Source organism: Octodon degus, unplaced genomic scaffold (assembly GCF_000260255.1).
Source record: "Octodon degus isolate 3935 unplaced genomic scaffold, OctDeg1.0 scaffold00198, whole genome shotgun sequence".
Taxonomy (NCBI): Eukaryota; Metazoa; Chordata; class Mammalia; order Rodentia; family Octodontidae; genus Octodon; species Octodon degus.
The window spans coordinates 1763669-1788338 of NW_004524774.1; the positions used below are offsets into that span (position 1 = coordinate 1763669).

The 24670-nt window shown below is 37.8% G+C and overlaps 1 protein-coding gene across 5 annotated transcripts in view; it reads left to right on the plus strand.

The window, feature by feature from the left end:
• Nucleotides 1-9440: 9440 nt before the first annotated feature.
• Nucleotides 9441-24670, plus strand: part of Diaph2 (diaphanous related formin 2) — an 890957-nt gene continuing 875727 nt past the window's right edge. For all 5 annotated transcript variants that reach the window (XM_023704632.1, XM_023704633.1, XM_004644436.2 and 2 more), the window contains exon 1: nucleotides 9441-9862. In XM_023704632.1, the coding sequence (XP_023560400.1) occupies nucleotides 9731-9862 (132 nt within the window). In that variant the 5' untranslated portion in view covers nucleotides 9441-9730. The remainder of the gene's footprint in view (nucleotides 9863-24670) is intronic.

The following is a 24670-nucleotide window of genomic DNA, read 5'->3' on the forward strand; positions in this document are numbered from 1 at the left end:
TTAAAGGCCCAAGTTTTCTAGAAAACCTTCCAAATTCTTTTCCTCGTATACGTTTTGTAATCCTCTTCTGTAATAATTTGTGTACTTGTAAATTTTCTTGATGCTGGACACTGTTAGTTCTCAGAATTTATTAATATAATATTATTTAATTAACATTATGTTTTAATGTGCTAGACAAATTATGATTGCTTTATAATTTTCCATCATGTGTAATAGTCAAAAATGGTTTATAAATGGAAAAAATATTCTATTCACCATTATACCTTGTCATATGGGCATATCCACATACAGGGACTAGAATAGAAAGTATGATTCTGTGGCTTTAGAATCAAATGAAGTCCTGTAAGCCTTTAAATTTGGCCTCTCCTGAAGCCAAGTTTTGGAGGCTTTTCTATTGTGCAAAGCATCAAGATGGCGAATGATTAAAGGATGAAATTTTGACCCAGATCAAGCTTGGTTTGTAGAGATTAGTGGCAGGTCTGCCTTTGCACAATACCAGGCGATGGATGAAGCTGATGATGTTGATAAAGCAGCTCAAGCTGACCTTTCTTTTTTGAAAGCACCAGCAGGCAAATTTAGAGAGATATTTGAAGATAATAGCAATTAATAAAATAAAAGCAGCAGCAAAATTGCTATCTTGGTGTCAATTTGCCAGGAGATCATCTAGTGGCACAATGTTTTTCCTAAAATGTCTCATGCTGGGATGTGGATGTAGCTTAGTGGTAGAGCTCTTGCCCAACATATACAAGGTTCTGGGTTTGACCCTCAGCACCACACACACACACACACACACACACACACACACACACACAAGTTATGTTTCTACAGAGTTCTTCAGAATGAACTTGATGCTGTTGTAGAAGTACATTTTAGCTTTTAATGTGTTGGAACAGAAGACTTAATATATCTGTATCTATCCATAGATATAGATATATCCTGCTATCATTTTTGGTAAAATACAATTTAAGCAATTGGTTTCTATATTTCTCTGTTTAATCAATTTATATAAATTCTTAAAAGCTGTTCTGGTACATAATATATGCTTGATGATGTATGGTGTTTGTGGTCATTTCTATAAAATGCCAGATATCAGGTCCTGGGGTAGAATTATTCTATTATATCATTATGTAGTAAAACCAAACCCCAAATCTTCTGTTTTTCCGAGGAGAGGTACAGGCAAGATTGGTATTTATATTAAAAGAGCAACTCTTTGGAATTGTAAGTACATACATTTAGCACGTTATACACAGAAGGGAATGGGGGCTTAAGCAACTGATATGTATCTGTATACAATAAACAGGTGATAATGAGCTGTTAAAACTGGTGTGAGATGGAGGAACTTTGAAAATAATATTAACAGTGAAAGAATCTAGGGACAAAAGACCATAGATTGCAAGATTCCATTTATATGAAATATATAGGATGGGTTAATCTGCAGAGACATGGAATAGATTAGTTGTTTCTTCGGGCTAGGAGTGGGTGGTATCAGAGGACTGGAAGTCATGACAAAAAGTGAAATTTTTCTTTTTGTACAATGAAAATATTCTCAAATTGACCGTGGCAATAGTAATAAATTCTAAAATCCACTGAATTGAATATGTTAAAAGAGTAGGTTGTATGGTATGAGAATTATGTTTCAAAGAAGATGTTAAAATTGATGTAAGAGAACATATAAAACACAAATCGATCTGCTTTAGAATTGCCTAAATATTGATTTTCAGCTATAATTTTTTATTATTTACAGATGTCCAACATGTGTTCCTTAATTTTAATGCAATATTTTGGAAAAGGTCAGAAAATGAATACAAATCTCAAAAGGAAAAGACATAATAGTTTTTAATTGTACAGTGTTCATTCTGCTTTGAACTATGTGCACTAAATTTTTTTTAAAGTTTAAACTTCATAAAATAAGTACTATCTGTAAATATATTGTATGTTTCTCTGATCTACATAATTAAATGAGAAATTTGTAAGCTTTTGTTTTATTATTCATTGCTATGAACTATATCTTAGTAACTTATAAATTGGACAATTATCATTTATAATCTATTGAAACATTCTTGAAAATCATTTTGAGGCTTTAGTTAATACAGAATAGAGAAGTCCATATTTGCTAGAAACATATTTTCCAGATAAAATTTAAAGTGTGGTGGTTTTCAGCACATTCTGGACAACCTGAATCCAGTTTCTGACAGTCTCTATGATCCATGATATTTTCCCTAAGAGAGAGGTTGGCAGTGTTGCAAATGTTTACTGTTGCGTACTGGCTCTGTATCCCCAAACCCTATAATCACCAAACCTAAGCCACTAAGTTTTACCTCCAAGAGAATGACTATTACTCATTATTATTTTTGTTTTGTTTGGGGGGCTTATTTTGTACCAGGGATTGAACTCCGGACCTTGTACTTATCAGACAGGTGTTTATGACATCGAGCTATCTCCCCAGCCCTGCTTGTTATTGTTTTCAGGTATTCTCTTACTGATGTTCATTTCCTCCACAGGGATCAGTCTTACTTTTAGTCACAGAAAATTCAATGAACAGTATTTCAGTAATTTCCCAGTTGAGCCTCAGGTGGACATGTGACTTTTGGGGTTACTTGGATCTCAAAGATTGGGTGAAGTAATTGGGTATTTTGGGTACCAGTTTTATTTCCTTGTGTCTGCTTGTCATTCATGGACTTTGTCTGATACCTAGTTCCTTTAAAACTAGTGCTTTGCTTTGCTCAGCATTTGCCTTGTCAGACCTCTTAAGGGACCAGTAATTTATTTTTCAGTCTCAATTCCCATGACTGGATTCCTGTTATGTACTACTTCATTCAAGCTTTGGCTACTGCCTACTGTCAGATTTACTGAATTTTTATTTTCATCTGCTTGTCAGGATATCCACTGTTGAACTTCTGGAGTCTGTCTGCTTATCTGCTTGTCTTCCTCTATTAGACTTCTTTCATGTTTTAGCAGCTTGTCCACTCTAACCCTTGCTGGCGACTCTGAGATTTCTTAGCATTCCTCCTTCATGTGCCTCTGCCTGCCAATGGCAAGAATCTGTTAAGATAATATCTCCCAGTTTATCAGTCTTTCATATCCTCAGGCCAAATTTTTGCTCAGTTTTCCTTCATGTTCTATGTACAATGTGTGACCAAAAAGAGTTTGCTTTTCTAAAAATCTCTTGGATTCGTTCTTTTCTCTTCATTTCCTTTGGGGATGCTCCAGTTCCAGTCCTTACTTCATCTAGCTTAGCTAGAGCTCAGCAGTATTTCAAAGGGTTGCCTCAGAAGTTGAGAGGGAAGCCTAGTAGACATCAACAGGTCTCCTCTCCCACACTAACTTCAAAGAGATTAGCTAGATTTGTATCTGTTGTATATGCTGGAGTTATGAGAAATATTTTATTTACAAACGATTCCTGTACTGAAAGAAACATAAGTTTAAAGGTCAGCACTTACTTATTCTGCATACCACTGCCAAGTAGTTCTGAATACTTAATTTTGTTTTCTTTTGGTAGTGGGGATTGAATTCCAGGACTTTGAACAATACCCTTATCCCCTATTTTAAACTTTTGAGAAAGGATCTTTCTAATTAGCTCAGTCTGGGCTTGTACTTGTCATCTTCCTGCCTCAGCCTTCCAGAATGCTGGGACTGTAAGTGGGTGCCACTTGGCTGGGCTCCAACACTTTGTGTTTTATAACTTCCTTGCCAAGGATCTGTATCAATTACTACCATTATGTCTTGTGTTCAAATCTGCATCCTGGAAAAAGCTATGGAATAACTATGTTTCCTACTGTTATTACTTAACATCCCTGTTCTTATCTTTCAAATCAGGCCACTCAGGTCCCTCACCATTATTGTTAGTATTGCTTTAAAGCCATTCCTCAGCGTGTCTTTTCATTCTTTCTTTGCTTTGCTTACTTAAGCCTGATTTCTGCTTCTTAGTTCATCCACTCAAGTATAACCCTTTTGAAAACTTCATCTATTCTAGGTCCAACTGATGAAGTCACAGACAATATCTTTCAGTTGTATAGGTAACTGCTTATAGATTTTTTTCTTTTTGTACTGGGCACTAAACTGAGGACCTTGTACTTGACAGGCAGGTGCTTATGCCACTGAGCTATCTCCTAAGGCAATTTTTTGTGTGTCAATTCTTTGTATTTTTGTTTGTTTTCTCAAATTGATCTTGTTTCGTTTTCCTATTTTTTGAGGGGGAGACAGGGTCTCATCATGTAGTACAGGCTGGCCTTGAACACAGCAATACTCCTTCCTCAGCCTCCCAAGTACTGGTATTGTGTACCACAATGCCTGGCTCAGATTTTAGGCTTATTAATGACACAGATTTTATGTTTCATAGTCTGTTTCATTACAAGCATTTGTGCCCTACAAATGACACTTAGCTGTGAGAAAAAGGCGTCAAAATAATGTGGAAGTCCAGTTGATTCATGTGTAAATTTTCTTAGCACTTTAAGTTTTAAAATAATCAGAAGCAAACTTCCTTATAATTAAGAAGTCTCCTCAACATATGAAGATTCTAAGAAAAAGTGAACAATACCACTTAAGACTCTAAATACTGACTGATTTAATGGTTTCAACTTCTAAATTTTTAAACATTAATGTATCCAGTGCTACTGTAGGCACTGACAATGAGGTTGTGAAGACCTTTCTTATATCTAGATCTAAAATGTCTCCCAAAAGTCTCATGCAATTAAAGGTGAGGCTTTTGGGAGATGATAAATTATGGGGGTGCTATTGTCATTAGTGGATTGACCAATTAGGTGAGTTCATGGTGAGATGATGTGCTGGAAGGAACCATGCCTTTGGAGGGTATGCCTCCCTCAACACATCCTCCATCTCACCAGCCCCACAGAAACAGATTATTATTATTATTATTATTATTATTATTTTTGCGGAACCGGGAATTGAACTCAGGCCCTTGCACTTGCCAGGCAAGTGCTTATTCTACTGAGCTATTTCTCCGGCCCCGAGCAGCTTTAACATTCTGCCTGGATATCTCTACCTTGGAGTCAGTGGATCAAGGACTAAAGTGGTGAACAAACTGAAGTTTCAGGGGTTGCGTCTCAGGGATAAGAAAGCTGACAAAGAAAACTTCACCATATGTTTTTAAAAGTTTATTCTTCATTTAGATTTGTAATTCTGATGAAAATGATATCTATAAAAGTGATTGTCCTTGAGAACCCACCTCATGAACAAAAGCATGAAGGCTAACAAGCATTGGTGACTGATAGTAGGTGCAAATGCCTTTGGAGTATTAACTTTGTAAGTATTTTTATTAGGATGGCTATTGGTTTCATTAGTCCTATAATTACAAAGTTGCTTTGATATAAGTGGTCCTGTTTACCTGTATACTCCAGAAAGCCCCATTATCTTAGGTGTGCAATATTGCAGCCTGAGAGATCCTTTAGAAAGGCAAATATGAATGTCTTGCACTTTTAAAGAAAACTATATGAAGTCTAGTTTGATGTTTGCCACATAGTATGTGCTTAATAAGTACTGTTTTCTCTTAGTCATCCTTCAGTTTATAAATATTTTGTTTTGACCCTGGAGTTGGGTTTTGTTTTCTGAACAATGTTTCTTTTAGTGACTTTGTAAATGAGTCTGATTGTTTAGATGAGAACTGCAAATGTCTTGAAGGTCAGTTTGAAGAAACACAGAGCCTAGCAGCCTTTCATCTTTCTGTCCTCTTAGGGGATAGCTTTTAAATGCTGACTGGGTGCTATATTCATGAGAAATCAGGGAGAGACTTTGAGGCCATTGTATGGAAAGTACACTTTTGATATGCTAATTGATGAGAGTAGCCTCCATTTTTCTTTGGCTTCAGAGAAAAGATGTTTCTCCCTGCAGCAGCCTAAATGTATGTCCCAGGAATGCAGAAATCAAGGAACAAGGTGATGTGAGATCTGCCCTAAGATACCAAGTGGTGATGTAATTCCTTCATAATAAGTGGGCAAAGTTTTCTTGCCTGAAAGCAGTGGCTCCTTTCCTGTGTTACCCTTAAAGAGCAGCCACCCTGATGCCTGAGGAAAGGGTTTCAAGGTTTTTTGACTTTTTGTTTTTCTTACGCTACATTAACTGGAGCAATGTAGAAAAAATCAAACATCAAGAATTAAGACAGAAACTAAGATTACTACAACAAATTCAAATGTAAGCCATATCAGGGATAGACTTTTTCAGTTTCTTTTTTTTTCTTTTTTACACAAGAATTACAGACCTTACAGCTTATCTCTAATTGAATATCAAATACAGGTTAGTCTGGCCTGAGGATAGTGAAACCCAATGTGACACTCAAAATAATATCAATCTATTTTTAGGGCAGTTTATATACTACAAATAGAAATCATTCATTCATATTAGAGTAACCTCCCTAACACCAATATCCAGTTTTAAATAACAACAATGAAACAAACAAGCAGGCGCCTTGAAGATCTGGAACCTCCTCATATGCTATGTTCCTTTTCTTTTTTTTTTTTTAGGTAACACCAAATTTGTTTAATTATCTTAGAAGCATTAACATAGCATCAGCAAGAACACACGTAGGATGTAACTGAACTTACGTCTCACATCTTGGTTTTGTTTGTAAGTGTTCCATAGCACTGCTATTTTTTTTTTTGCACTGCTATTACTTACACTTGGCTTTAGAAATTTTGCAGTTATGCTTTATTTATTTATTTATTTTTTCCAAAGTTTTATTGATAAATAGATGGCAATGAGACAGTTTCAAATCAAATCGGAAGTACAGTTTCAACAAATAATACACTGCTTATATTCTTCTTAGTGGTTAATTGCTGTACAAGATGCGGACTTGAGATCCTATTTACAAACACCATTAGAACAAATCATTCTATTCATTAAGAGAACGCAACTATATATCTATCCTAATCACTTTGAATACACAGATACAAAATGGACATTCATCCATATACCCCATTTTTTCTAAGTTCCGTTATTGAATATTATATGTTCCTTTTCTTGCCAACAACCTTTCTACACTTAAATTTCTGAACCATAATGTCTTTCCACATGCTATCATCATTCCTTTGTCTAGAAAGCTCTTTATTTATCTATATTATCATCGAATACATTTTTGTTTGATACACTCTCAAATATCCTGAAAGTTTCAGGAGAGGAAGCCACTCAGTACTGTACCCACAATACCTAGTGCTAATAAGCAGCCAACAAAAACTTAAGAGACTTTGAAAAGAAGTTTTGGCTGGATGTGGTTGAGCACACCTGTAATTCCAGCGCTCAGGAAGCTGAGGCAGGAGGATCACTTCAAGTTTGAAGCCAACCTGGGTTACGCAGAGGGTTCAAGGTCAGCCTGAACTGTCAGGGGTAGCTAAGCTAGTGATCAAGCCTAGAACATGGAGTACCTGGGGAACACGCTGACATCATCAAGTACCCCAACTGAACAGGTGTCCCATCCCCAAGAATACAGATGTGAGAGGTGAGCTAATTGTTAGGCCAAGGGTTTCACCTGACATGAACTTGCTGAATGTATAAATAAACTCACTGTGGTGGTTGAACAGTTCCTTTCCTCCAATCTGGGCAGAGGGCACCACCGGATCTCAGCTTTCTGTCTTAGCTTTATTTCTCCATCCTCTCAGGAACCTTCCCCCTGAGAACTTGGAGAGCTGTGTTGGACAGGGCTCTAAAGTACACAGTGAGACACTGTCTCCAAATCAAAACAAACAAATAAGTAAATAAACAGAAGCTTTAGCATGTAACTTAAATATCATCTTCTTTAGGAAAGAGGCCTTGAGCCTCTGACACTTGGTTAGTTACCTCTTTCATGTGCTCCACGGGCTACCTGTCACTTCCAGTAGCCTGAGATTCTAAAGGCCAGAAATCTATCATCTTTAGCCTTCTGACCCACAATACTTTTAGTATGTGTTATACTCTAAGGAGCTCAAGAAATAGAAATTATTGAGCAGTGATTAAACTTGTAGGGCCCTCAACTGTACCCACATGTCTCATACAGGAATTACATGAAAGCATTAGATAAATGGGTTACTTAACATTTCAGCAGGGGTGACATCTAGATAGAATAAGTGATGAGTGCAGTGCGTCAAATTTAAAATTTACGTGTAATTTTAAGTCACACAGGAACTAACAAAGAAATTTGACCTTTCAGGTTCCTTGTCCACCCCATCTGGGAGCAGGTATTCACTCTTCCTTGTTGTCCTTGGGCAGTTTACCACTTAAAGAGTAGTCATTCCTGCATTGTTAAAAATGGATTTAGTGACAAAGACAAAGCTGGGATTAAACCTGTTTTCAGATATCGAAGGATCTGTCACTCTAGGGTTTAAGTTTGTTTCCCGCCTATATCATGGTCAAATTGATCCTAATGCACTCTGAATAAATATGTTCAGATATAAATTCAATTCAGCATGAAAGACTTCAAGTTGAACAAGGCCAAGGCAAAAGGAGTCCTAACTGGATAATACCCTTGATGATATCATCAATAACAGGTATATAAACATGTTCATGTATGCTGTATAAATTTGCATTGTAGTAGCTTTGCTAGCAATGGACTCTTTTCCTGTAACGGTGCTTCACTCAGATTCTGCTCTGCCCCTCTAATGTTTTCCATGTCTAACTTGATTTCTGAGGGCACTTTTTAAATAGGATGAAACAAATATAGTATAGGTCTTTGTGAGGACAGAATCCTAGGAACAACTCAAGGACCCTGCTCCTGGAGCACAAAAACACCGAGTACAATATTTGTCTAAGGATTTACATGTCAAACAAAACTTTGGCACACAAGATCTTATTCACTCACTAATACAATCCTAAACCTAAGATAGTTGGGAAACTGAACATAACCCAGTTCACTTGTAAACAGTGCTCTGGGGATTAAGGGGTGGTTTCCTGCTGCTTCTACTGCTGGGCCATGGGCATTGCAAGAAGAAGAACTGTTTTTCTTAGGTCACCCAGCAATCCTGGCAACAGAAGCACCCACTCTTTCCCCTTTGACCCAGTCTGTCTAGGGCCAACAATTAACCAGCACTCCCAATGGTCTCCCCAGAGGCTGCCAGTTGCCTTGCGAATTAAACCTTCCCTTAGAGGGTGGCCAGATCACACCGTCCGCCCGTGAGGCTTCAGCCCTGGAGGGAGCGGTGGCCTATGCCAGTGGAAGCTGACACTCCGGTCGCGCAGCCAGTGAAATACAAGAGAATTCTTCTGCTCCTCAGTTTCCTCATCTCTAAAATGGACTAGCGAAGTTCTCCGCGGATCTCTTCCCTCCCATTTCACAGTAGGCTAGTGGGAAGTGAAATCAGTGCTTAACCACAGCTGCAAGTCATCTGCGAGGCTCGGGTCGCGGCTCCGGGCATGCTCAGTAGCCGGGCCAGCTCGCACGGAGTAGGAAGCGGCTTTCCGCGCCGGGGCGGTAGATTGTAGGCACTTTGATGAATCACGTGCGTCGAGGCCCTCTTAAAGAGATAGTCACCTAGTTTCCCTCTACCCTAAACACCGCCCCGGGGCGGCGGCGACCGTGGTAATTGCAGCTGTTTGGGGCAGGGCTTGCCCCAGCGCCGAGTAGTGGCCACACGGAGGTTGTCGGGACTGCTGAGGAGCCGGTGGCTTGAGTTCGGCCGCTTCCTGGCAGGCACACTCTCCCTAAGGAAGCCGCGCTGCCGAATCGGTGCGGGCAGCCTGAGCACCCCAGGGGCTTCTTCAGCGGAGGAGAGGTGGGGTTACAGGGCACAGGTGACAGGGCCCGAGAAAGATGGAGCAGTCCGGGGCGGCGGCGTCGGGAGCGGGAGGCGGCGGCGAGGAGCCCGGCGGGGGCCGGAGCAACAAGCGGAGCATGGGAAACCGGGCCTCCAACGAAGAGGAAACGAAAAACAAACCCAAATTGGTGAGTGCTCCCGCAGCCCCCGCCGACCTTGGGGATGAGGAGCGTCCCGGGATCCCCCTGCCGTTGAACACGGGGACTCGGGGGCCCCCTCCAAGGGTGACCGCGACCTCACAGTGCCACTCTGGGAGCCGCTGAAGGAGCGGCCACCCCGAGGCGCGGAGACGGCGTGGGGGCGGAAGAGCACCCCTTCTCCACCTAACCCTTTCTCGCTCGTCAGCCTGTGAGGCAGCGTGGGAAGGAAAAAGTCCCCACCCCAATTTGGGGAGACCTGGAATCCTAGAGTACTGGGTAGGGCTGTTGGTATAACTTGTGCTCAGCAACCTTCTTTGCGCGATTCCATTTCCCTCCCTCCTTTTGTTAGTGACTGTTTTGCTTCCTAACACTTTGGACCGGGGCAGGGGACCCACCCTGCTTCTCAGTCCGAATACTTGCGAGCCCACTCACAGCCGAGCAAATCAAGCAAATCACAGTGGAGACGCCCTCCACCCCCACCCCTGTCCTTCTACTTCACCAGAAATCTAAGGAACAGGCGCCTACATGCGGGTTTTTTTTTCCCCTTGCCTCCCTCTCCATGCGCTCTCCGGAGAAACATTTCTTTGGAAAAGTGGGGGTAGGTTTGGAGTCAGTTGAAAGCTGAGTGAGGTACCACCAACCGTCCTGTGTGTGTGTGTGTGTGTGTAATAGGCACAGCCACACAGTACTTCCACTCACTTGATTAAGAACGCTGAAAAGCAGTAAGCAGACTGCAAGTTTCACAGTCCTGAGAGTGTGAACCAGCGGTAGCAGTCCATTTCCTTCCACTGAACACACCGAGAGAAATACTATAGATGGGGCCTGGTATTACATTAGGAAATACTGGAGTTTCCTCAGCTCATCAGTTAAAAGGGTTCCTCTTTTTGTAAACTTTCTAATTTGAGTGGTATGAGGGGAAAGGGTTCTGCACAAATACAGCAGATATTAGTACTCTTTATAGCTGAAGATGATTATTGGTCCAGATCTGAAGCACAAGCCACGTGTTGCATGTCTAAATTTGAGTTTTAAGCAGCAACTTTATTATAATAGATGAGACAGGGTGAAATGGTGATATATTAATAGCTCAAGCCATTTCCTATGACATCTGGCCACTTGGTATGGACCCATTGTATTTCTCTGTCAGGTCCTATTTTCAATTACAGGCTGCTTCTATTGGAAAACAGTAGTCAAAGCTTTATTGTTTTAGGAAATGTTTCAGCCTGTCATTGTATGGAAAGGGACTTATGTAGATTAATGACAAATTTAAACTCTCATCAGTTCCACTCTAATTTGAGGCAAATTGAGAGAATGCTTACAATGATAGGTCCTGTTATCTAAAGATTTGCAAATGAAAAAACTGAGTTCTGGGCTCAGTTTGACTTGTTTTGGTAGCAGAAGATTGATAGATATAATGGGTATCTGAACCATTGTGAAACTGAGAAGTTTTGTGAGTCTGTTGTTAAGAGCTCAGTGTATTTCAATTTCTGATGTGATTTTGAAATTTATCAGTTTGTAGTACTAGAGAGATGGTCCTATTTCCTTTTCCTTTTTTGTGCCCCTATACAACACTGGTCTAAACAGTAATCAAAAGTTTAAATAAGAATAAAAGTTAACCAAAATAAATAAATAAAAGTTAATTTCCACAGTCAGTTTGATATTCCTAGCAAGAACCCTCCACTTTAAGGATACTCCCAAGATAAACCTTTTGTCCCTGTTGCTAATAACACCTCCCTTTCCTTTGACTATTTGTCCTGTTCCATCTTTTATGTTTTACTTGCTTTGACAAGGTAACCAGATAGTTATGAGATAGTATCACTTTCAGTTTGTAACTAACTTCTCTGTTCCATGTTGAACATGGCTTAATGTAGTAGAACAAGAATTTGAAGCCAAGATGAGTAGCAACATGAATTTTTTTTCCTCAAACATAACTTTTGAGCTTTACATGCTTTTATAAGCAGATGTGTGAGAGCTAATAAAAACAAACTTAGGAATCCTCATAGCACACTGGAAGGCAAACAAGTTGACCAAGTAAGACTTGGTAAGCTTTCTAGGAGAAACTTCAGCTGGGGTTAATTTTTTTTTTTTTTTTTTTTTTAGTTTTTAGTTTTTGTATAAGTGCCTGCCTGGCACATGCAAGGTCCTGAGTTCAATCCCCAGTACCAGAAAGAAAAAAAAAAGTTTAGTTTTTATTAGTATATGTTTGCAGTACATAATGTTTACATACCTTCTGTGGAGTTAGTACATGGCCATCTTAATTCCTTTTCAGTCCTCTTCCTTTCCCCACCCCCTTCTCTGCATTTCTTGGTCCCCTTCCTTTTTACAAAAGATTTTCTCCATATTTCCTAATACCATTTAGTTTACTCTTTAATTATGTTGTTCATTGAAGTATTTAAGCTTATGTGGCTGATTTATTTCATTTAACATTATGGTTTCCAGGTATATCTATTTTTGTACAAAGTTGTTCATTCTCCAGGTTTCTCATTCTTTGTGGCACAGTAGCAATGCTGATGGACACATAGGCTGTTTGCAAGATTTTGCCATTAGGAACTGCAGCGCTATAAACATGGGTGTGCATGTATCATTCTAATATGATGTCTTTGTGTCTTTTAGAAATATCATTAGAAGGGAAATAGCTAGGTGGGATGGAATTTCTAGTTTTAGTTTGTTGAGGAGTCACCATACTGATTTTCATAAGGGCTATATTATAGTCCATCCCTACCAACAGTATAGAAGAGTTCTTTTTTTTTTTTTTTTTTAAGGGAGGTTTATTTTTTGTTTTTGGCGCCGAGGCTCCAACCCAGGGCTTCCAGCTTGCTAGGCAAGCATTCTGCTACTGAGCCAAATCCCCAGCCCCTAGAAGGGTTCCTTTTTCGTGTATCCTTGCCCGCATTTATTGTTATTTGATTTCCTGATAATACCCATTTTTTTCTGGAGTAAGATGGAATCTGGATTATTAAAGTTTTCTGCTAAGGTAAAACTTTAGACTATGTTTTATTAATTTAAATATTACACACACGCTGGGGATACTCAGCAGCATAAGCGCCTGCCTGGAAAGCACAAGATCCTGAGTTTGATCCCCAGTACTGCAAAAAAAAAAAAAAAAAATCTCTATAATCGTCTACAATTGTGTATGTAAAGGGATATAAAAGAGACCGTATGGTAATAAAAAATTTTGTGTGAGTGGTTGTGGCAGATGAGTTCTTAAACTCTTCAAAAATGAATATATGTTCATTTTTCTGGCTCCATATATTTCATCATTTCTCAAAGATATTCATCATCTATAGGAAGAATAACAACTATTGCAATACCATAGAAAGGCAGTAAAGGAAACGACAGTTGATTCCACCCTCAGTTGGGGAGAAAGTCAGTGGTGAGGGGAACAGGGAAATAGTACAGACCACAAGGTTGGTTGATATTGAAGCAAACTTTAGGATAAAAAGAAATTCAACTATGCTTTATCTATGTAGGATTGACTAGGAACAAAGTTTCTACTGCATAGAAAATTCAGTCACTCTAGTAGATTGGATTCATAAATGTAAGGCTTATGATTCAGTTGTTATTTAGTTTGTCATGCTTCTGAAACCTAGGGATAGAAAGTATATTACCTATAGACGAGATCCACTTTCATTTATATTCTTCTTTTTTTTGTAGGTATTGAACTCAAGCCCTTTGTACCCAACTAGATCTCTACCTCTCTACCTCCCCACCTTTTAAACTATGAGATGAGGTTTTGCTAAGTTGCTCAGGCTGGACTCAAACTTTCCATCTGCTTGCCTTAGTCTTCCAGAGTGCTGAAATTATAGGCATGCACCACCACACCTAGTTTACCTTTGGTGTTTTGATGGCTGTTAAGAATTTTTTTTTCCCAGTGGCCTTTCAGGTCTGCAATGACTTCTAGCTGAGGTTAACTAAATAAAAAATTAGCAGAAGTCCTTTCAGTTTCCTTCATATATGCCTCTGAATAATGACGCTTTTATTTTGATTATTTTGAAGACAGGCAATCTTGTCTAGAACATATAACATTTTGAATAATGCATTCATGGTAGAGTTTTGGATTTTATGTAACTCTTTGGTTAGGCCTTTAAACAGCATGAATCTTAGATTAATTACTAATTCGATGAAAACTATATATTTTGTTAAATTGGGTAGGAGAGGACTCTGGAAGTGTTGTGAATGAACTACATGTTGATTCTCACATATTTAAAGTGACTTAACTAAGAGAGGCCGCTGTGGGTAGAATTAATACCACACACACAATGATTGGTATAAGTGTGGCTTGACCACATTTGATTGTCTGTTTTTTGTTTTGTTTTGTTTTTTAAGTAGTGCAGATGAAAGTCAGGCCTTCTCACTGAGGTGTATCTTTTTTTTTTTTTTAGAATTTTGTCAATTCACTCCGTTGTCCAGGCTTATTCAAATTTTTAATCCTCTTGCCTCAGCCTCCTAGAATGCTGGGATTACAAGTCTGCACCATAATGTTTTTCCATTTTGACTTTGTATTTATGTGTAATTTCTGAATCCTTTGTTCCTTTATACAGGGAAGTCATATTTGTAGCTTTAAATAACACAAGTTAAGTTTTCTGATTATCATATAACTTCCTGAGTATTTGGTGATTTACAATGAAATGAATAATGTTTTTCCTTTAAATAGGTTCTAAGCACAATGATTTGCATTTCTGCAGCATGTTAACTGAGTACTTACTGTGTGCTAGGCACACTTCTAAGGCTTGGCATTATGAAGATGCTCATAGTATAGTGAAAACACCCAGGGAAGTGAATTAATGATGAAAACATGGTTTGATAAGTTACAGGATAAAAGGGTGTTGTGAAAACATCATAGATAGGCACCTTAATCAAATTGTATGCTTGAGTGAAGTAAAGTAAGACTTACAGTTGTGGCATTTGTACTGGGATTCAAAAATTGGGGAGGTAAAGATATTCTAGGTTGAAAATAGCAAGGTATAGAAAGGTAGATAGATATGGAGATGCACAGTAAGGAAAGCTCCCTTTCCTATATAAATGGCTGAAACAAACAGTATGTATGATGATGGATCTGCCAGAAAAGACACAGGGTTCAAATCATGATAGATCTTTGTGTATTATGTTAGATTCTCATCCTTTACTGAAAGTTGGAGCAAGTCATTAAAGAGGTTAATTATGATTCAGAAAGAAACTTAGAGAACTATGGAGAATTTCTTGGAGAGGTGTCAAATGGAGGCAAGAAGATTAGCTATGAGGAACAGAGTGCTGTAATAGAGTTTGATACTTAGAGACTGTATTATAATTGCAACTCATCTACTTAGCTATTTACCTGCTCATCCATTTCTTAGCCATATTTCTCTGTACCTGTTTCTTCCTGCCATCTCCATTGCCTCTTCTTCCTTCACCTATCTTAGTCAAATCTGAAATGTCTACTAAATTTAATGAATCTCAGATCTTTTCACATCCCAGATTTCATTTTTCCATTAACACATTCCTGCCAGCTCGTAACACTGGTGGCACATGCATGACTGTCCCATGCCACCTGATAAGATAGTCGTGTACGTATCCCTGGTAATTTAGAGCCACCCAGAAATGAGACATATGAATTTCTGGCCCATCTTGAATGTATTAAACCTCCATTGATTACTTCACCTTGCTGAGGGTCCTTCCTTCTGAATTTAGAACAGTAGTAAGTTTAAATGTTATATGCTGATTATACTAGAACAAGGTTCTGAAAGTACTTTTGCTTTAGGGTTCTGTTTTATGTTTATTACTAAAAACCTGGCAGGTTATTACTTAGGTTCAAAACAACTTAGTAAATGATGATTAGCTATTATTTTCCCCTATTTGGCCAGACATTTTGAGAATAGAAATCATTGAAAAGAGGCCTTAAAAATGCCATATTTTTTCTTGGTGTGTAGACTACATCAAATGAACCTAATAGTACCTTCCTGTACATCTTTTTTCTAACTTTGAAATTCAGAAAAGTTTCTCAGGGATGTCAATACTCCTCTATTTCTCACATTTGTTTCATTTCATAAGATGTCAAAGGCTAAAATTCTATGTAGAAAAATAGTAACTGATGAGCCAGGTACTATCTTATTACTAGTTGGAGATTTCAAATTTTTAGTGTTATGGGTTTTTTTTATGTATTTAACACATGGTCTACAGAGTCTCACTATACAGATCAAACTCATAGTGATCCTCCTGTTTTCAGCCTCCCAAGCGCTGGGATTACAGGTGTGTGCCACCACGTCCAGTGTCAAGTGCTGTCTCAGTGCGCCCCGGGGGTGGGCCTGGCAGGGCCCACTGGGGATCAAACGGGTATTTTTATGATCAGACTACTTTTCACTGGTATTTTTTATAATCAGACTACTTTTTTTCTTTCAGTTTCTCAATGTGAAACATTTAAAATTATTGTTAGAACTTTTGATGGATAACTATGGCATTTCTGTCTTGTTAGGGATATTACTGATGTACAAATAAGGAAACTGAGTCATTGAAATGTTAAGGGGCCTGACTTAGAAGTAAGTTTAAAAGCTATCACCTCTATAGTAGATGTTATCTATAGCACTGAGTCATTATGCTTTGGGGACTCTGAAAGTAAAAAGAAAATTTCTGTCTCTCTTTTGTTCCATTTTGAACAATTTATAATTGTAATCCACCTAGATTTCATTCCAAGTGCTAATTGCTCTGGGGGTAGCAATATGTCATTGAAGTGAAATCATATTCTTTTCCAACCTGGTCTCAAAGAACACTAAATACCAGGAGGCTCTGAAAACAGTACATACATAATCTATGCTAATTTAGATGAATCAGCACATCTGGCTAAATATTACTGGGTATCCCACTACAAGGATTATTAATGAAAATCAAGTTTCCCCCTATTCTGGTATTCAGTCTGCCATGTAGAAGAGATCAGTTCTTTTTGCCATATTTGGGATGTTTGATACTTTTTTTCCTGTAAACTAAAACTACGAAGATGGATAGGTAACTTTAAAATACTTGTAAGCTTGATATCTAAGAATGCATCATGTGGAAGACATGAATTGTGCAAGATAGGTCAAAATGGATACATGCAAAGAAAGGTCATTTGTTATGAATGTCAGCAATAGAAACAAATTAAGTCATACTAATTTAAGACTGTATTTACCTGATCAGGCTGGTCTGTTTTACCATACATGATGTACTTTGTAGCTTTAAATTGAAACTCAACTTAATCCTGCTACTTCCTTGCTTTGTGTGATGTAGCCTGGTAAGAAAGGCATTGGTGTGTTTCTTGTGAAAGAATGTAGAAAATAAAAATTTCAACTAATCACAAATAAAGATTTGTACAATCTTTATTTTTATTTTTATTTTTATTTTTGGTGTAAACAGGGATTGAACTCAGACCCTTGAGCTTGCCAGGGAAGCACTTATTCTACTGAGCCATCTCCCCGAACCCCTGTACAATCTTCAGATCATTTCTTTTCTTTTTGTGGCCAGTTCAGCCCATCTGGGGGCAGAGCTGGCACTGCATGTGGTGCCAGGGATGGAACCGCAGTCCCTGCACTCTTGCCTAAGCTTGCCTAAGCAGGCACTTGAGACCACTGAGCTATCTTGCCAGACATAGATCTTTTTTGGAGATAGGGTTTCAACTATGCAGTTCAGGCTGGCCTTGAACTCATTTTGTAGCCTAGGATGGCCTTGAAATCACAGCAGTCCTCCTGCCTCAACCTCACTAGTGCTGGAATTACAGGTATGTGCTGCCATGCCCAGCCAAAACCTTTGGTTTTATGAAGACTTTACTGTATTGCTTTAACAAGACTAAGCTACATTGCAGTCAAATACCAAACAGCATATTGTCTACTAGTCTTCTTGTGTTCAGGCTTCATAAAGTGGTACCTATTACAGGTGAGGAACTTGTAGATGGATATTCAGGAGGGCCTAAAAAGGAATCTAAAACTTTACTAGGAAGAAATTATTCCCCAAATGCCCATTGACTGACTCACCTAGCAATTCTGATGTTTACCGAAGTGACAAGACTCTGGGTACAATACTGTTTTGTTTTGGTTACTTTTTTGGTCTGTGATAGATACAGATCTGCTCAGAATTATACATTTTTTTGCACATAGTTTCTCTCCTGTCAAGCTGAAAGTAAAAAAGATTTTCCATGCATGATATACACCTGTAATGTCAGTACAGAGGATACAAGGCAGAATCACTGTGAGTTCAAGGCCAGCCTGAACTACATGGCAAAATTCTGTCCCTGAAAGACCAAAGTAAAAGAAATACAACGAAATTTTAACTTTATGGTATATAATAAGGTCTAATTAGCAAGGCTTCTAGTCAAATTTATGAAAAATTTCAAAGATACTAAAAAGTAGAACTGATATTTGTATACAGAATCATCATTTATCCCTTATCCAAATAGAATATTCGTCTAGATTTTGAAAATTTGCTTCATCCATCTTTTTCTTTCTTGCTAAAGTATTTTAGTGCAAAACCACATATCACTCATTTTATTTATTTATTTAGTTTAAAAAAGTTTTATTTTATTGATTTATTTTTTGTGGTACCAGGGATTGAGCTCAGGACCCTGCACTTTCCAGGAGAGTGCTTATTCTACTGAGTTATTTCCTTGGCCCAATCATTGTCATTTTACTCCTACATCGTTCAGTACATATTTCTAACAGTTATTGACTTTAGAAAAATAATTGCTGGGGCTGGGGAGATGGCTCAGTGGAATAAGCACTTCCCTGGCAAGTGCAAGGGCCTGAGTTCAATCCCCGGTTCCGAAAAAAAAAAAAAAGAAAAGAAAAGAAAAATAATTGCTATACCAACTGTCATATCTTTAAAAAAATGACGTATTTCTTGGTATCATCTAATGCTAAAGCCATAATCAATCCCCATTACCTCAAAAATACATTTTTACTCTCTTGTGTGCCTAACTAATATACATGCTACTGAAGTTGTTACAAAAATACTTTTATTTCTTTATTTTTCTGTATTTAGGACAGGGTCTGCAGGGTATTCAGGGTCTCACTACACAGATCAGACTCATAGTGAGCCTCCTGTTTTCAGCCTCCCAAGCGCTGGGATTACAGGCACGTACCATGGTGCCCAGTCTCAATCACCCTCTCAGTGTGCCCCAGGGACAGGGCCAGCATGACATGCCAGGGATTGAACCCCAGGCACTGTGCTCTGCCTAAACAGGTGCTTCAGTCTGCTAAGCTATCTGGCCAGCCCTTAGAGTTTTAAATTAATGGTAAAATCATATATAAAATCGTTTCACAAGGGCCAGGGAGATAGTTCAGTAAATGCCTGCCTGGTAAGCTCAGTGTCAATCCCTGATACCACAAAAAAAATTGTTTCACAGAAAGTGCTTCATAAAATATCAGTACAACTTAGGCTCACTTCAGTCTTTAGTTCTTTAGACATATCTGCAGAACTTGACTATGGTAAATCCTTGATTTAGGAAAAAGTTCTGTTCTAGGAGAACATTCATAAATTTTGGATTTGTTTGTAAGTCCAACAAAGTGAATTTTCTACTATTTTTTCAATTTTGTTTCCATGGTTCTTAGTTTGCACTTGCTAGCAGTCCTCTTCACATCACCGCAGTTTTCCATTTGCTTCAGAACCCCTGGGCTCAGATGGAGCGCTGTACCACTGTATACTATCACACTATGCTGTAAACACACAGCAGCACATCTGTAGCAGTGTTCAGCACACATTGAACTACTTCTGTGATGTGTTTGCATCTGTGAATATTTGAATTGTAAGGTCTGTTTGTATCTGTGGAAATTTGCAAACCGAATGTTCCTAAATCAGGAACTTACTGTATGTAAGTATTGGCAAACTGTGTACTATAGGAAACAGACCAAGTTAAGTCTCGGCTTCACTCAGTGGTTGGGTAATCGCTTCTTCTTTTCCTTGTTCAGTGTGTGAAGTGGCATGGTATTTATATCTAAGAATTTTCCTTGCTAGGAAATGTTCTACACAATTGAGCTAAGGGGAAATATTTTCTGTTCTCCAGATAAAGGACTCATATATAATAACTCTTTGATATATGCACACAACAAGCAAAATTAAATGTGTTATTATCTTTTATTTGAAAATAAATGGAACTTGATACTTGAGCTATTTCTCTATTTTTTTGCACTTTGACATACTGTAGGTTACTGAATTTGAATGATTTGGTGAGCAAACCTTTGTAAAGAACTCTGAACTCTATTGTCTCCTTATTTTTATGACGGAGGTTACAATAGAAAACCAGCTAAGTAATGAGGTGATGGAGCTATGAATGGGTGGAGTGGGTAGGTATGAAAATTAGGCTTGGTCAAATAGCCTAGACTCAACACAGATTTACCAAACACAGTGTGTAACTTCTATTTTCCAGACAGTATTTTAGTGATATTATTGATCTGGGACATAATGGGTATATAATTTCTTTAGCTTTATGGACTCAAGTAAATTTAGACTAACAGTCCATCTTTATTCTACAAGTTCTCAAATGTTCTGCCCCAATCAGGAAGGTAACTTTTCTCAATACAGATAGATGAGTGATAATTTTTCTCCTTTTGTTTGCTTGGAGAAGCAAAGCTTTGGAGGACTTGCTTTATGTGCTTTCATATAAATCACTGGTAAAATCTTAAATATATAGAGGCGTATTATGATGGCTGGAGCTGTTGAGGAAAGTTATTTACTGATTTTAAAATCACATGGGTTTTATTCTCATACTGGATGGGAAATTCAGCAAGCATAGGATCTTACTTAGAATAGGAACTTTTCATTTCTCATTATTCTGAAAATGAACATAAGGTGTATAGCAGCGTAATGTATTGCCCTATTCTTGATTACATTTACTATTAAGTTAGTGAAATACAGAAATGTAGATGACAGTATCCTTGAGAGGCTAGACTAGTTTAAAATGTACATTTTTTTCTCTAATGAAGACTCCCCCCTTTCTGTACTTTTTCCAGTAACTTTCCTTCCTTCTTTTCTTTTCTTTTCTTTTCTTTTCTTTTCTTTTCTTTTCTTTTCTTTTCTTTGAACTGGGGATTGAACTCAGGCCCTTGCACTTGCCAGGCAAGCGCTTGTTCTACTGAGCTATCTCCCTGGTCCCCAGGAACTTTCTTGACCTTATTTTGGAAAGCTTCACATGGTAGTATGGATCAAAGTTCATTTTTTTGAAGTTGTGTCATAACTTTACTTGGTTGTCCATGATGCAAAGCAAGACTTTACAGAACATTAAGATGGTTTATAATAAATTGGCAGAAACATTTACTTTAGTAATATGCTCTGTAGTCTGATAACTTACATTAAATAAAAATCAATATTTTCCAAAAGGATCAGTGGGTATATAAAGCATTTTTGAGGGAAAATAATCTTTTTAAAGAGTGTCCTCACAGCTTGTTTTTCACTGATCCTGCATTAGTCTCTATTTCTCCCCCTTTGGTTGAGTAGCTAATGATCTTTAAACAAGCCATTAAAAGGAAGAATAAGTTTATGATGCAAAATAGTAAAAATGCCCTGGATTTTATCCATGTTGGGCAATTCAGATTTTCATATATTTGTCTAGCTAATGTTTTGATTTGAGTTCAGCCTGTATACTTGCTTCATCAGTCCATTTTTAAATGGTCTTACAGATTTCTGTGAGCTGTAAATACTGCATTTTCATGGAAACTGAATTTCCCTGGGACCAAGTCCTGAATTTTAATTGGTAATAGCTCTATATAAGGTACAATTGAGGTATTAGTTAAACTTTTAAATAGGGATTGTACAGAGCTGTAGGCCAAGTTTCCCACAGTTCTGCTAGTTCCATTGTGGGTAATTGTAGCTCAAGGTATGTTATTATTTTACATTACAAATCTGTGCTTTCAACCTCCTTCCTCATCTTTAAATAAAGTTATCACTTGTATGTTTCCAATTTTGAAGGTCATATTATTCCTTGTCAGTTTTATTGTTTTACATGAATATTGTCAATGGCATATCCTGTTGTCTCATCACAAAAATTACATGCAGTGTGGTACTAAATCAGTACTGAATGTGACAGGTTTACTTAAAAATGTTTCCCATTCATACTTCATCACCAACCATGTTGCTATAAACTGGTAATACTGTAATTGCATTTTGATATTAGCTCTTCCAGTTCATGTTTTCAAGACCCTGCATTGTATTGTATGGAGTCTACAAGTATTTTGTATGCTACATACAGTTGCAATAAGCTAAAACATCTACCTCATCCTGTGAAGTTTTTTAAAGAGTTTGTTTCTAGCTATTAAAAAAGATTTCATAGATATGAACTGGCTACTTTTTTAAAAAATATAACTCTTGGAAAGTCATTTATTTTTCTGGCTGCCAATTTAGTCTGTAACTTTAGGGAGCTCAAATATATCATCTGAGAGATTCTGTTTAGCTCTGACATAATGAGAGTCAAAGGTTGTTGAGAGATGTAATAAATGTGCTCTAACATAAATCTGTGGCATCTGCTTTTCAGTGAGATGAAAAATTGAAATTATGAAAGATGATTTTTTAAGTATGGATGCTGAAGAGTGAGTATCCCAGATAATTTTGTAGTCCTGTTTCTGCAGTCTGAGTTAGTCTAGTCCAGTGAAGGCCACATCAATGTTGTTTTAATCATGCATCATTCTTTGTAGGGCCATGAGTGGTAGTGTTAGCTCCATTGTAGGTCATCCTAATCTTGGGATGGTGGCCGTGGTTTATTGACAAAGCAATATACGACGTCATAATGGCAGCTTCTGTTCTAAGTACTCTGAATGTATTTGTGAAGAACTGTGTAAACTCTGGGATTTTACTCTATTTGCTCATTTCTTAGTATTTCATGGATTATTGAAAAAGACCCAAGACTTCTGGGTCAGAGAGAAAAAAAGTTTGTTATTCACTGCAAAAAACAGCAGCCAGGATGACAGCATGGTATGCTGGCTCACTGTGACCTTAAGTGCCAAGCAGTGGACCAGGATAATGCCTAAGCAGTTAGGCACTTGTCTCACAAGGAACACCAGGATTTGAGTTTTTGCTGTTTTAATGAAAAAAAAAAAAAGAAAGAAAACCAATATGCTCTTTTTGGGGTGAGGAGGTATTACATCATCTTCAAGATCACTTGCTACAAACAAAGCCCTGGGAAATGGGTTAAATAAAATGCTGTCAGTACCTTTGAGTCTTGTAGAAAGAATGTGCAAGCATGCTCCGGAATTGGTGGGAGCTTGCCTCCCTCTCCAGTTTAACTCATTCTTAACTTGATGTTATGCTCATAGAAATCAGTTTGCAGATGATAAGGCTCAGACTAAACCAATATCTTTTCTGAGAATATGCAGTGGCAAATTTGCAATTAAAGCCTAGTATGGCTATAAAATTCATGAGTTCAAGCATATTTTTCTTTGTTGCCTAAGAACCTAAGCTTCAGGGAGCTCTACATTAACCTAAAGATCTACTGGTCCTATACACTGCTGATGGTTGGACTTTGCCTACCTCTGCACTCTGCTTATGTACAAATTTAGAAGACAAACTTCAGGGACCCTTCGTTGTAATGCCACTTAAAGTAAACAAAACAAAAAAAAAAAAACACCCAAACAGTTAAATTCTTTGAATTGCTTCCATGACAGAGTGGAATAGGTATATAACCACTTGTTAGAAAAGAGGCATGAGTCCGGAAGTGATGCAACTGTGGGTTTTAGGAATGCATGAATATAGTTCTTAAAAAACAAACAAACAAACAAACATACCAATATGGCCTTTACTGAATAATTTCTTGATCATAATCAGGCCTGCTCTACTTTGCTACTGTTTCTTGTTCTCTTTGTTTGTCATTATGTTAGTCTTACACAGATTAGCCTCTGAACGGGTTACATGGCAAGACCTAATGCCTGCTTCTCTTTTAGCTGTTTTCTCGCCTCTCCTCCTGACTTCCCTTTTGTTTGTTTGCGAACTTTTATGTGAAATAAGACTGCCTTGGAAAAACTAATGCTATCTCCTGTTATACAAGTACACAACATGCATTGTTTCTTGTTTAAGGGAGTGCCAAGAACCACCTACCTTCTTCTGCTGCTTCCTGCTTTGTCTGCTTTGCCTAAAGATTGGCTGCTATAAAAGTATGGCATAGTCAGCCAAGTGCTGTATTTTTAAAATTAGTCTACAGAGTGTTATGACAATCTATTTTAGTGTTGACATGTGACAAGGAATAGTGCTCTAAACTGTGGACTTATGTGTCAAATAATATAGAAGTGTAGAGTGTTGTTCGAGTTCTATTTCCTTTAGCTTTTACCATCATCCCTCCCCAAAGAGGGAGTCATTCATTTAAGCAAATCTGATGTGTAAAAAATAGATCATGAATATACCAGTATGTGTCTGAAGTTTCTAATCAGGGTGTGCTGTACTAATGATCAATGATAAATTTTTAAAAATTAATGTGTCATAATATTTGTACATCTTTATTGTGTACATTATTATAATTTGTTGCATGATCACTAATCTTAATAAGTTAAAATTTCTGTTTTGGTTTTGTTCAAACAGGATAGCATGAAACTAGAAAGTGAAGGATATGTTATGTTTTCATAATGAGACACATGACAGGAAAAATTAATTAAGCAGATTAAGAATTTTATTACATTCCTGTTTTTCAAATATCCCTCTTTTCTGTCCTTACAGATTCATACTTTCCACAAAGATGATCCTGGTTGTTAATATCCTTCTACTTTTGATTTCATCTGACCCAAAGAGCTTTGTGACCAGGATAAATACAGAGGGAAGAATGTACCATTCCTCTGTTCCCTACAATGTTTTTATTTTTTCTTCCTTTGGGCCAGTGCTTCTCAG